Source organism: Gracilinanus agilis, chromosome 6 (assembly GCF_016433145.1).
Source record: "Gracilinanus agilis isolate LMUSP501 chromosome 6, AgileGrace, whole genome shotgun sequence".
Classification (NCBI taxonomy): Eukaryota; Metazoa; Chordata; class Mammalia; order Didelphimorphia; family Didelphidae; genus Gracilinanus; species Gracilinanus agilis.
This window is the reverse complement of record NC_058135.1, coordinates 36,430,442-36,444,618: the sequence shown is the minus strand read 5'-3', so window position 1 is coordinate 36,444,618 and position 14,177 is coordinate 36,430,442. Positions and strand designations below refer to the sequence as shown.

At 37.7% G+C, this 14,177-nt stretch overlaps 2 protein-coding genes across 2 annotated transcripts in view; one reads left to right on the top strand and one right to left on the bottom strand.

Annotated features, from left to right (window-relative positions):
* The window catches only part of BMP2K (BMP2 inducible kinase), a 110,768-nt gene that overhangs the window by 39,345 nt on the left and 57,246 nt on the right, over positions 1-14,177 (bottom strand). Inside the window, exon 10 of the mRNA XM_044681607.1 lies at positions 376-536. Within this exon, the coding sequence (XP_044537542.1) occupies positions 376-536 (161 nt within the window). The remainder of the gene's footprint in view (positions 1-375; positions 537-14,177) is intronic.
* Positions 1-14,177, top strand: part of PAQR3 (progestin and adipoQ receptor family member 3) — an 83,621-nt gene that overhangs the window by 63,511 nt on the left and 5,933 nt on the right. The gene's annotated exons all lie outside the window — the stretch shown is intronic.

The window sequence follows — 14,177 nt, the reverse complement described above, 5'->3', positions numbered from 1 at the left end:
AATATGTACTACCCAATTTTGGCAATGGAATGGCATAAATTATAAACAACTTTGGCAAATTCTTTCACAAAGGAGTAATTTACAATTGAAAACTTGAACACTTAGAAACCAATATGATAAATGTGGCAATCTCTTTCACCATGCCTCTGGGGCCAAGGCACTGATGAAGAAGTTAGTGCTTTGGCTAAAAAGTTTGATTCTGAACTTGACACTATCCTAAAACATTAGTTAATTATGCTTATAATCAGATGGACACACTTTTCAAAATATCCTTTCCATATAACTAAAGAACTTCAATGGCCTTTCAATAGATGCTATGTCTAACTAAAGAGGGTATAAAGTTGATTATTAAATCCTATGGGAAAAGCTACATACCTTTCAGTCTATGGTTACCAATTTCACCAGGAACAGGTACTTTAACTGGTGTGGCTGAGCTCTGAATTGCTAACACATTAGGAGTGGCAGTGCTTGAATTAGCCTTTGGTCTCTGTCTTGGTGCAATTGAGGTTTCTGTTGGTCCAATAGTATCTGTTATTCTATAAGAGAAGAATAAATTTCACTTGAAATATTATAACGTGTCTGAATATCACTAAAATGATTGGTTATTTACACATTACACCACTAAAGACATAGCTGACAACCCTTTAAATGGAAGCTCACATGTTACAGGGTTTTTATTATTAGGAATATAAAATAAAGAAAGGGGAAGGAAGGAGGTGTAGTGTGGTTAGAACGCCAGGCCTGGAATCAGAAACTCGCCTTCCTGAGTTCAAATTTAACCTCAGATATTTACTAGCTATGTGTCTCTGGGCAACAACTGGTGGCCTCAGTTTCCTTATCTGGAAGATGAGCTGGAGAAGAAATGGTAAACCACTTCATTGCCAAGAGTATCAAAAATGGAGTCCCAAAGAGTGGGACATGACTAAAAATGACTGAACAAGAATAAAGAAAAGGAAACTATTATGTGCATCCTTTAACCCAGCTGTCTAGCATAAAGAGAAAGCCAAAAGAGTAGACTTTCCTTTATTCTTTCCTCTTAAGCCCATAAGGAATGGATATGTAGCAAGAAATCTCACCACCATCAGGGGGCAAAAGCTTGGCTGCTCTGGACCCCACACTCCCCCCATCTATCTTATTTTTTAAGAAAAGAAAACTTAGGCATGTTTGCAGGCACAGAGAAAGAACCTACATATACAAATTTAAGGAGGGGCAGACAAGATCAAGTCCCCATCTCCTAAAGAAGAGAGAAAAGAATTAGGTCAGGGACTGACATATACAAGTCAGCCTTGACTAGGAAAAGGGCCACTTCATTATCAGAGACTGGAGGAGGGCAGAATTAGGTCAAATGGTTTTAATGTGAAGAGGAAAGTATCCTAAAGACCTTGGTGCCAGAGATACTAGCATACCTGTGGTTTCCAGGATTGAAATACTAAGATACTAGTGTGCACCACACACATAAGGTCTCATGAATGCATCTCAGACTACAACCATCTTAATACATACAGAGCTGGTGCCAAACTGAGTCCAGTCACCATAGCCAATATCTACAGCTGCCTGGCCTGTCAAACCATAAGAAATCATGAGCTTTTAAAAGCCAAGGCAAGAGGGCCTCCATTAAAAAAAGACTTGTATCTATCAGAGGCTGCAAGGTAGCACAATAGATACATAGCTATGCCTAATATCAAGAAGAGCAGAGTTCAAATCCAGCCACTATTTGTATGCCTCTGAGCAAGTCACTTACTTTGTCTGCTTTGGTTTCCTCATCTATAAAATGGGTATGATAATAATACCATCTACATGTTAGGGTGATTGTGGGACAATATTTGTATTTAGCATAGTGCCTAGCACATAACAAGCATTTAATACATGTTTGTTTCCTTCCTCTCCGAGATCCTCAACATCAAGGGGCTAGAAGCATTGAGTATTTGCATCAAATAAGAAAACGTTTGTTTCTCTGAAAGATGTCTGATATCTAAAATAAGTAACTAATAGAAAACCATAACACTGAAAGCTAGGTAATCAAAGGATAGAAACAAACAATTCTCAAAAGACAAACTACAAGCTACTACACATATGGAAAAAAATTATCCAAATCACTAACAAAGAGAGAAATGCAATTCAATGGCTACATCTCCCATCCAGCAAACTGGCAAAATATGAGAATGGTCATGACAGAGGGGTGACAGAAAGTGTAGGGGAGTTATTAATTGGTACAGCTATTCTGGAAAAACAATTTAGAATTATAATAAGAAAGTCGGCTAACAGCTCATTCCATTCCTATAGCGAGACATATACTCAGAAGGATAAATAATAAAAAATGTTCCATATACAATCAAAATATTTCTAACAGAAATTAGATGCATACATATTAGAAAACTCGATGTAAAAATGAAACATATCCCTAACTGTTTTAAAATAGAGGAATGAACAGACCTACATCCATATAAGATCCTGAGCAGATTGCTCAGATATTCTGAACCTCAGAGAGACAAGGGCAGCAAAGGGTCCAGAGACACTCCATCTTGAATACTTCTTCCCTTAGCATCAAAGATACTGCTTTCTTGGTTCTCTATTGACCTGGCTGCTTTCTCAGCTTTCTTTGCTGAGTATCTTCCTATTCCCAAAGAGGGGACATTTCTCAATTTTCTGTCCTAGGCTCTTTTCTCTCTCCTCTTAATAAATTATCATTTCAAGACACAGGATGTCTCAGAGATCTGCCCAGTGCTAATTTCCCTCCTGAACACCACGTTTGTATTGCCAACTGTCTATTTCCATTGATATTGCCACCAGCATCTCATACTCTTTATAGCCAATAAAAATATCTTCTTCCCTAAACCCTACTATCCTCCAAATTTTCCCTTTTCTCCTAAAGGTACAAATATTATCCCCATCTTATAGAAAAGAAACATAAACCAAAGAACAGATATTTATTCCTGAGTCATAAAGCTGGCAAATGGTAGAGTTGGGGCTTAAGTTAACTGACTCTCAAGTTGAATGAGAAACAAATAGACAAATATAGCTTTAGGGGAAACATTAGCTAAAATTAGTAAACTTAGATGGAGGAAATAAGAAACAGTTCCCTAAGCAAATCCTCTAAATGTATAGAAAGTAAAGACTCAATGTACTTTCCTATGCTTGTTGAAATTGACAAAGTTCTAAAAATTCCCAAGAGCACACGTATTTTTGAACAAACCTTATCAGCAGTTAGTCAGAATGATCTAATTGTAATAAATATCTTTGTTCGACAGTAATTTTTTGTAGAATTCCTATTTCATCAGAATATTTCTAGAGAAAACTCTATGTAATAAAGAGTTCAAATCATTCAAAGCTGTGCAATGAAAAAAACCAGCCACTCACTGGGAAGTGATATGATTCAGCCGAAAGAGAGCTAAACATAGAGTATTCGAAAATATCTTCAAACATCAGCTCTGGTACTGGATCTCTGTGTGACTTTAGGCAAGGAAATAATAGGGTGGGGTACATGACTACTAATTTCTTTTAGATTTCAAGATCTATGATCCTGTGTTCCTTCTAGTCACTCAGTTCTATATCTTTGGATTCATCCTTGACTCTTCTCTTATCTCCAATATCAAATCGTCAATTCTTTTCTTTTTTCCCAAAAACCCTTAACTTCTGTCTTAAAATCAATACTAAGTATCAGTTCTAATGCAAAAAGAGTGGTAGTTGGGGCTAAGTGACTTACCCAGGGTCACACTGCTAGGAAGTGTCTAAGGTTACATTTGAACCCAGGACCTCTCAGCTCCAGGCATGGCTCTCTATCTCTGTTCTAGCTGGCCCTGTTAATTATTTTCAATAGGACCTCCAGGGTATGGTTTTCATCTCTCTCCATTAACAGACACCACTATGAGGTCTCTATCAAACCTAACGTGGACTATTGAAATAGCTTCCAATCTATACTCCTCACCACTGCGAAATTAACACCCTCAAAACACAGGACTGACCATTTAATTGCTCTGCTCAAAAATTTTAATGGCTCTCTTAATGTCTCTAGGACCAAAATACAAACTTTTCAGCCCAACAATGTGGCTTCCTCCAAATACCCCTCCCAGAATTGTTTTATATGGTTCTCAATATGTTCTTTATTCCTAACAACCTAGCCTACTTCCTGTTTTGTGACTTCCACATCCCATCAACCTGTCTCCATGCTTGGACAAAAGCTGCCATCAACTCCTGAAATAAATTCCTTCTTCATCTCTGCCTCTGAAAACTAATAATTCTATTCAAGGCTCAGTACCAAATTTTACTTGAATCTTTTCCTAATCCTTTCAACCATTATTACTCTCTCCTTTCATTTGTCTTTGTAGGTGCCTAAAAATGTCTACTGAACTGAACTGAATATGTCCCTAAGTTGGTCATAATCACAGTATTAAAATCAACACTGGAGACCACAAGTTGGGAATAGAAAAAAGCTGTAGCCCTAGATTGATTAAAATAGAAGATATCAGCACTGTTGTCAGATAGAACCACAAGGCCATCTACAATTTTGGCTTTATAGCCAGAATATTTACAAGCAACTAACTACCCATGCCACCTCTGGCAACCACATTAGTATGCTACCCTTCATTCTTTGCTATTTTCAGATTCCTAAATAAGGTAGTAAAGGAGCTGGAATAATATGTGAAGATTATGGCACAAAACATAAGTTTTTGAATGTATTTTTTTTATTTTAATAGTTCCCTTTTTAAAAAGGATAATCAAGGTTACATACAACATATGTGCCTTACCTTTAAACATACTCTGATTTATAGATAACATAAATTTAAATATTATATTCATTTTTACAAAGGATACACTAAAAGATTCTTTTAAGAACTAATAATGGATTATGTTATTTAAAATTTGTCTTGATTTACTAAATTCAAATTACATTATACTTTTAAGAAACAGCTTATAAATGAGGTATCTGACAATTTCTCAATCCTCCCTTAAAACCTGTAAATACCACAAGAGGGAGCCCTATTATAATGTTCTCTTAAATAAAATAAAAAGACTAAAATAGAATCAAAGAATCCTAGTCAGAATTATTTTTTGCATACATAAAACAAATCTATTTATAATTTTAGCCATATATATACATCTTATTTTTAAAATTATTGCAACAAAATCTTTTCACATAAAAATTATATGCATACTGTCACTTAATTGTGTTTAAGCATTGTCAATAATCAAATACTTAAATAGTTCTATGCTAGGTGATATGGTATATGGCATGAAGAATGCCTAGACTTCAGGAGTTTACAAACTCACTGAGTACAAAGCATATAGGCATGTGTCAGGATAAATTACAAAACAACATAAGAAAGAGATAGCAAAAAAGCCAGTATATGCTAGAAAATTTAAGGATGAAAAGATTTCTTCACCTGATTGGTTAGAAAAACCTTCATGGAAAACCTAAGGTCTGGGCCTTAAAGGCTTAGTACAATTCTGATTGAAAGAAAATAGAAAGGACAGCTAAGTGGATTGAGACCCAGGTCTAAGAGATGAGAGATCCTGGGTTCAAACCTACATCAGACAATTCCTAGTTGTGTGGGCAGGACGAGTCCCTTAATCTCCATTGCCTAGCCTTTATACCATTCTTCTGTTCTGGAACCAATAAGATGGGAGGGAGAGAAAGAGGGAAGGAAAGAGAGGGGGAGGAAGGAAGGGAGGAAAATATAAGAGGAAAAACAATAAAGGAGAAGAGGTAGAACATCAAATAGGAACAGTAAGCAAACCAGTCAGGCTAGAACAGAAAAAGAGTAGGGAGATATATCTGAAATATAGTAGATAACAATAGCTGGAACTGAAATTATTTCAAATTCATGAGCACTTTCAGAGTACTTTCTTTACGTTTTCCTATATGTGCTTCTCAGAATTACCTTGAGATAGGCAGAGGATGTCACTATCATCCTAAAATTACAAATAAGGTAATTAAATGGATTGCTACACACACACACACACACACACACACACACACACACACACACACACANCACACACACACACACACACACACACACACACACACACACACACACACACACACACACCCCCAAGCTAGCCAGTGAAAGAGCTGAATCCGAACAAAAATCTCCCAGTTCCAAAGCCAGAACTCTGACTGCAAGGGTGTGCCAGGGTCTGGGAAAGGGTTAGGAAGTATTAAATACATCATTTTGATCACTAGAAACTTTTAAGGAATCATGTAATATGATAAAAGCAAAATTCGACTGAATGGAAGAGGGAGAAACCAGAAAGAAAGAAACTAGACAGTTTGCATTAGTTCAACTCGACTAAAGGAAAAATGCAAAGAAAGGGGCATTTTGAAGCATTAGCTGACAAAACCTAGAGAGAATGTCAAGAAAACACAAGGGAAACAATGGTATCCAGGTAACTGAGGCTCTACAATCTGAATCATTTGTTAACTGTGTGGAGTCAGGCCTTTTCTTTAAATGGCACATAATGACCGACTGAACATGGACAAGTCACTTGACCGTTCTTGTCCTTACATTCTTCATCTATAAGAAAAAAACTGACCCATATATAGAAATAAAAAGAGCATATAAAAAATAAATTCTCATAGTCTACCACAGAATACATTACACACAAAAAAGTTAAGGAGCTATGTCCTAATGAATCTCTCCCTTACTTGTCTTTTTTTTTCTCCAGTCTACACTTTGTAACAATACCAAGGCAGGCAGCATGGAAAACTATAAAGGCCTCTGATAGTAGGCTCACCTCTGAAATATGCTAACTGTGGGCAAGGCCCTTAAAGTCCAAAACACAATTTATCTCATCTATTAAAAAAAGGAAAGTTCCAAGGTTAAGTTGGCGGCAGAGTAAAAAGCAGCTGCTTGACCTCTCCTAACCGAAACATATAGGACTCCTCAAGAAGACATAAAAACAAATCCAGACGAATGAAGAGACCCCACAACAGGGGGCAGCAATGAAGGTATGTGGAATCAGGGCATTTCCATGCTATAAAGGGGTGAAATAGCTCTCACTAAAACATGAGCTAAGCAACACCCTCCCCCCACACACACACACACCACCTACAGTGCCAAAGCCAGTGCAAAAGAGTTAGAACAAGTTTGGAGCACCCATTAAGTCACTGACAGCTCCCTGGGGTCACCAGGGCCTGCTCCTGAGAGCAGTAAGACTTAAGACCCCAAGAGGCTAAAGAATGCATGGACTTTGAACACAGACACTGAGCGGAGGTGTGGACACGGATCCTAAGTGCAGGCACAGACACGGATTCTGACCTCAGGTGCGGACCTCGAGTGGGGACCCTGTGTAGAGGGGTGCATGACTGTGGAAGCAGTACCCTAAGACTGTTATAGGAGCCTTGGGCAGAGGAACAAGAAAGGGGACCACCAAGAGGCTTGACCCTGAGAACAACTAGACCTGAGACCTCAAGAGCCTAAAGAGTTCAAACAGACCCTGAGTGTGAGGATAAACCTGCGAGGGCACAGGGCTAACAATGGCAAGCCAGAGACAAGGACCCCAAAATAGAAAGATCATCAAGAAGAAATCTATAACACTCAACAACTTTTAAACAGATAAAATACAGACAACAGAGCAAACAGCAGAGGAGAACAAACAAGTAATTATATCCAAACCTTCCCAAAATAATGAAAACTGGCTACAAGCTATTGAAGAGTTCAGATCTGAGACGATAAGAAAGATGGAAGAGATTTGGCGAGAGAAGTGGGAAATAGCTCAAAAGGAAATTAACAGATTAGAAGACAGAAACTCACAATTGGAGAAAGATGCCCAAAAATCAAACAAAATGGTAAGCAAATTGGAAACCAAAATCTGGCAAGAAAATAAAAGTTGAAAAGGCAGAATTTCACAAATGGAAAGTGAGGCAAGTAAATTGAAGACCAGAGATGACAAGATTGTAAAGGAAAAACCAAAAGATTATAGCCGAAAACCAGTCCCTAAAGGCTAGAATTGAGCAATTAGAAGCTAATGATCTCTCAAGACAACAAGAACAAATTAAACAAAGTCAAAAGACTAATAAAAATAGAAGGAAACATGAAATATCCCAATGAGAAAGTGATAGACCAAGAAAACAGGTCTAGAAGAGACAATCTGAGAATCATTGGTCTTCCTGAAAAAGCAGAAATTAATAGAAATTTGGACTCCATACTAAAAGAAATTATTCAGCAAAATTGCCCTGAAGTTCTACAACAAGAGGGCAATATAGACATTGAAAGGATCCATAGATCACCCTCTACACTAGACCCAGAAAAGACAACACCCAGGAATATAATAGCCAAATTCAAGAGCTTCCAAGTAAAAGAAAAAATTTTACAAGAAGCCAGAAAGAGACAATTCAGATATCAAGGAGCACCAATGAGGATCACACAGGATCTGGCAGCCTCCAGGCTAAAAGACCGCAAGGCTTGGAATATGATATTCAGAAAGGCAAGAGAACTGGGTCTATAACCAAGGATCACCTACCCATCAAGACTAACTAAATACTTCCAGGGGAAAGTTTGGGCACTCAATAAGATAGAAGATTTCCAAGTATTTGCACAGAAAAGACCAGGACTAAATGGAAAGTTTAATATCCAACCACAAAAATCAAGAGAAACATGAAAAGGTAAATAAGAAACAGAAGGGAAAGTAAGAAAACTCATATTTTTAAAATTTGCCTCTTTAAGGGCTTCAATAAGAACTAATTATTTGTATTCCTATGTGCAGAAATGTTATGTATTTCTCTGTAAAGAACTCTATTCACTATTATAGTATTCACTATTATAGTAATAAGAAGAATTATTCATAGGGAGAGGTTGGAATACAAAATGATCTAAGATAATGTGGGGGATGGGAAAGAGGGAGGTGAATAATAGAGGACACCAAGAGAAACTTGAAGGAATAAGAAAAATAGGATATTCTATTACACACAAAGATGGCATGGGAAGGGGAAGGGATGAATACTATTATAAGAAGGAGAGGAAAAGAGCATTAAGAGGTAATATTTAAACCTTACTCTCAGTGTAATTAACCCTGAGAGGGAAGAGTAGCTTTATCCATTGGGATATAAAACTCTATTTAACCCTACTGAGAAAGTCAGAAGGGATAAACCAAGGGGAGCAGAGGAGTGGGGAGGTCAAAAAAGGGAGGGGAGAAGAAGGGAGAGGGAATTCATTAGCCCTTAAAAAAGAGGGGAATAATAAGGGAGGGGGTAGAAAAAGAAGTAAATCAAGGGAGGGGACAAGGGTTTCTGGCATAAAGCAAACCACTGGTTTAAAAGGAAATAGTGTAAGAAGAAGGGATAGAACTAGGTGAGGATACCAAAATGTTGGCGAATAAACAACTGAAAATTATAACTCTGAATGTGAATGGGATGAACTAGCCCACAAAATGGAAGCAAATAGCAGAGTGGATTAGAAACCAAAATCCTACCATATGTTGTCTACAAAAAACTCATATGAGGGGGCAGCTGGGTAGCTCAGTGGATTGAGAGCCAGGCCTAGAGACGGGAGGTCCTAGGTTCAAATCCGGCCTCAGACACTTCCCAGCTCTGTGACCCTGGGCAAGTCACTTGACCCCCATTGCCTACCTTTACCACTCTTCCACCTAGGAACCAACATACAGAAGTTAAGGGTTTAATAATTTAAAAAAGAAAAGAAAAGAAAAGAAACACATATAAGGCGGGTGGACATACACAGGTTTAAGGTAAAGAGCTTGAGCAAAATCTTTTGGGTGTCAAATGAGAAAAAGAAGGCAAGAGTGGCGATCATGATTTCTGACAAAGCCAAAGTAAAAATAGATATGATTAAAAAAGACAGGGAAGGTAATTACATCCTGATAAAAGACCGTATAGACAATGAAGAAATAGCAGTGCTCAATATGTATGCACCAAATGGCATAGCATCCAAATTCATAAGGGAGAAACTGGCAGAGCTCAAGAAGGAAATAGATAGCAAAACCATACTAGTGGGAGATCTAAATATTCATCTTTCAGATCTAAACAAATCAAACCAAAAAATAAATAAGAAAGAGATAAGAGAGGTGAATGGAGTCCTAGAAAAATTAGATTTAATAGATATGTGGAGAAAAAATAAATAGGAACAAAAAGGAATACCAGCTACACATGGGACATTCACAAAGACTGACCATGTAATAGGGCATAGAAACATTGCAAACAAATCCAAAAGAGCAGAAATAATAAATGTAACCTTCTCAGATCATAACGCAATAAAAATAATAATTAGTAAGGGCACCTGGACAGGCAAATCAAAAACTAATTGGAAATAAATTATATGATTCTCCAAAACCAGATATGGATGAATATTTACAAAAATATAAATTGCCTAGATTAACAGCAGAAGAAATACTTAGGAATCTATCTACCAAAACAAACACAGGAATTATACAAAAACAACTACAAAACACTTTCCAAACAATTAAAACTAGATCTAAACAATTGAAAAAACATTGATTGCTCATGGGTAGGGCAAGCTAACATAATAAAAATGACCATTCTACCCAAATTAATTTACCTATTTAGTGCCATACCTATCAAACTACCAAAAAACTTTTTTTACTGAATTAGGAAAAACTATAATAAAGTTCATCTGGAATAACAAAAGATCAAGAATATCAAGAGAAATAATGAAAAAATATAAAAGAAGGTGGCCTAGCCTAACCAGATATTAAACTATACTATAAAGCAGTGGCCATCAAAACGGCATAGTACTGGCTAAGAGACAGAAGGGAGGATCAGTGGAATAGACTTGGGGTAATTGACGTCAGCAAGACTGTCTATGATAAACCCAAAGAGCCCAACTTTTGGGACAAGAATCCACTGTTTGACAAAAACTGCTGGGAAATTTGGAAAACAATATGGGAGAGATTAGGTTTAGATCAACATCTCACATCCCTACACCAAGATAAATTCAGAATGGTTGAATGACTTGAATATAAATAGGGAAACTATAAATAAGTTAAGTGAACACAGAATAGTATACTTGTCAGATCTCTGGGAAAGAAAACATTTTAAAACCAAGCAAGACTTAGAGAAAATTACAAAATGTAAAATAAATGATTTTGATTATATCAAACTAAAAAGCTTTTGTACAAACAAAAACAATGCAGCCAAAATCAGAAGGGAAACAACAAATTGGGAAAAAATCTTCATAACAAAAAACTCTGACAGGGATCTAATTACTCAAGTATACAAGGAGTTAAATCAATTGTATAAAAAATCAAGCCATTCCCCAATTGATAAATTGGCAAGAGACATGAATAGGCAATTTTCAGATAAAGAAATCAAAAGTATCAATAAGCACATGAGAAAGTGTTCTAAATCTCTAATAATTAGAGAAATGCAAATCAAAACAACTCTGAGGTATCACCTCTTACCTAGCTGATTGGCTAAAATGATAGAAGGGGAGAGTAATGAATGTTGGAGGGGATGTGGCAAAATTGGGACATTAATGCATTGCTGGTGGAGTTTTGAACTGATTCAACCATTCTGGAAGGCAATTTGGAACTATGCTCAAAGGGCTATAAAAGATTGTCTGCCCTTTGATCCAGCCATACCATTGTTGGGTTTGTACCCCAAAGAGATCATAGATAAACAGACTTGTACAAAAATATTTATAGCTGCGCTTTTTGTGGTGGCAAAAAACTGGAAAAAAAGGGGATGCCTTCCAATTGGGGAATGGCTGAACAAACTGTGGTATATGCTGGTGATGGAATACTATTGTGCTCAAAGGTATAATAAACTGGAAGAATTCCATGTGAACTGGAAAGACCTCCAGGAATTGATGCAGAGCAAAAGGAGCAGATCCAGAAGAACATTGTACACAGAGACCAATACACTGGGGTAAAATAGAATGTAATGGACTTCTGTACTAGCAGCAATGCAATGACCCAGGACATTCTGAGGGATTTATGGTAAAGAACGCTACCCACATTCAGAGGAAGAACTGCAGGAGCGGAAACACAGAAGAAAAACAACTGCTTGAACACACAGGTTGAGGCGGACATGACTGGGGATGTAGACTCTAAACTACCACACCAATGCAACTATCAACAATTTGGAAATAGGTCTTGATCAATGACACATGTTAAAATCAGTGGAAATGCACATCGGCTATTGGGGGGGGGGGGGCATGTAGCGGGGTGAAGGGGAAAGTAAGAGCATGAATCATGTAACCATGTTAACTTTTTCAAAAAATTAATATTATTAAATGTTAAAAAAAAAGGGGGGGGGGGAGACCAAATTTGCTGGAATCTAAAGGAGTTATCTATTGATTACGGAATTGTCAAATGGATTTTGGCACATGAATGTAATTCTTGCTCTATTCTAAAAAAAAAAAAAACTACTACTTATACGAATCTTAAAGAACATAAATGTGATCTATTATTATGATCAGGTATAATAATTATGTCATTCCTTTGCTCAAAGACTTTCAAGAGTTCCTTATTGCCCAGTGGGTAAAATATAAGCTCCCTAACCTGATAATCAGATCCTCTACATTTTAACTCCAATCTTCCTTTAAAGGCTCACTTCATATTCTTCCCTTTGCATTCCAAACTGAAAGTGGCTCCTCAATCTCATCTTGTTCTCCAAAATCCCATTCATTCCCATAGGCTGTTATTTTCATCTGTAAGAGGTCTCCATCAATCTCTCTGTCTAATTTAACAACCACCTCAAGTGTCACCCTCCTCCAAAATGTCTTTCTTGCTTCTTCTATCTCAAAGTTCTCTTTCTTTCCTCATCCATCAATGATCTTTTTTAACTCTCCCTATTCATTTATACATTCTAACATATTACATTTTATTGAGTACATCTTATCCTTGCTGGGTAGTCCTTGCCCTCCAGGAATTCATAATTCCATTTTTTCATCTTTGTTACCACCAAATACAGCTTACCAACACTTATTAAAATAATAAAAAATTAAAATAAACTTAATAAAACAAATTGAAAAGAGATGGGAAAGGGCTTCCGGGTTAAGATGGCGGCAGAGTAAGAAGCAGCTCTTAACCTCTCCTGACCAAAACATACAAAACTCCTCAAGGGGACATAAAAACAAGTCCAGACGAACGGAGGAACCCCACAACAGGGCACAGCGTGGAAGGTACGTGGAATCGAGACATTTCCAGGCTAAAAAGGGCTCTCACTCACTCAATCGCGAGCTGAGCAACCGCCCCACCCCCACCCCCTCCACACTCACCTATAGCTCCGAACCCAGCTAAAAAGAAATAGAGCAAGTTTGGGGCACCCATCGAGTCATCAGCAGCTCCGGGACCTGTTCCTGAGAGCAGCAAGACTTAGGACCCCATTAAGTCAAAAAAAGCACGCGAAATCTGAGCGCGCGCGCCGGAGCAGGACGCTGGGCGCGCAGAGTGCAGGCTGAGTAGAGGTGTGGGTGGAGGCAGAACTAAGCCTAAGTGGGGAACCAGTGCAGACGGGTATACGACTGTGGAAGCAGCGCCCTGAGACTTGTAAAGAAACCTCCAGCAGAGGATCAAGCAAGAGGGCCCACCAGGGGGCTTGACCTTGGAAAAAACCAGAATTCAGACCTCAGGAGCCAATAGATTGGGAACAGACACTGAGCCCGAGGATAAAGCTGAGAAGCTGCTGGGCTAATGATGGCTACTCAGCATCAGCATCAGGAGGTTCAGAAGAGAAAGAATAATAACAAAAAGAAGAAGTCTTTAACACTCGACAGCTTTTACACAGAGAAAATCCAGACAACCGAGCAAACAGAGGAGGAGAACAAACAAGCATCCGGACCCTCCTCAAATAAGGAAAACTCCTCACAAGCTATGGAAGAGTTCAAAACTGAGATTCTGAGGAAAATGGAAGAGATCTGGCAAGAAAATAACAGTTTAAAAGGTAGAATCTTGCAATTGGAAAGTGAGGCTCAGAAATCAAATGAACTGATAAGCAAATTGAACACCAGAAATGACAAGATTGAAAAGGAATACCAAAAGATTATAGCCGAAAACCAAAAAATTATAGCCGATAACCAGTCCCTAAAGGCTAGAGTCGAGCAATTAGAAACCAATGATCTCTCAAGACAACAAGAACAAATAAAACAAAGTCAAAAGACTGAAAAAATAGAAGGAAATATGAAATATCTCAATGAGAGAGTGACAGACCAAGAAAACCGGTCTAGAAGAGACAATTTGAGAATAATTGGTCTTCCAGAAAA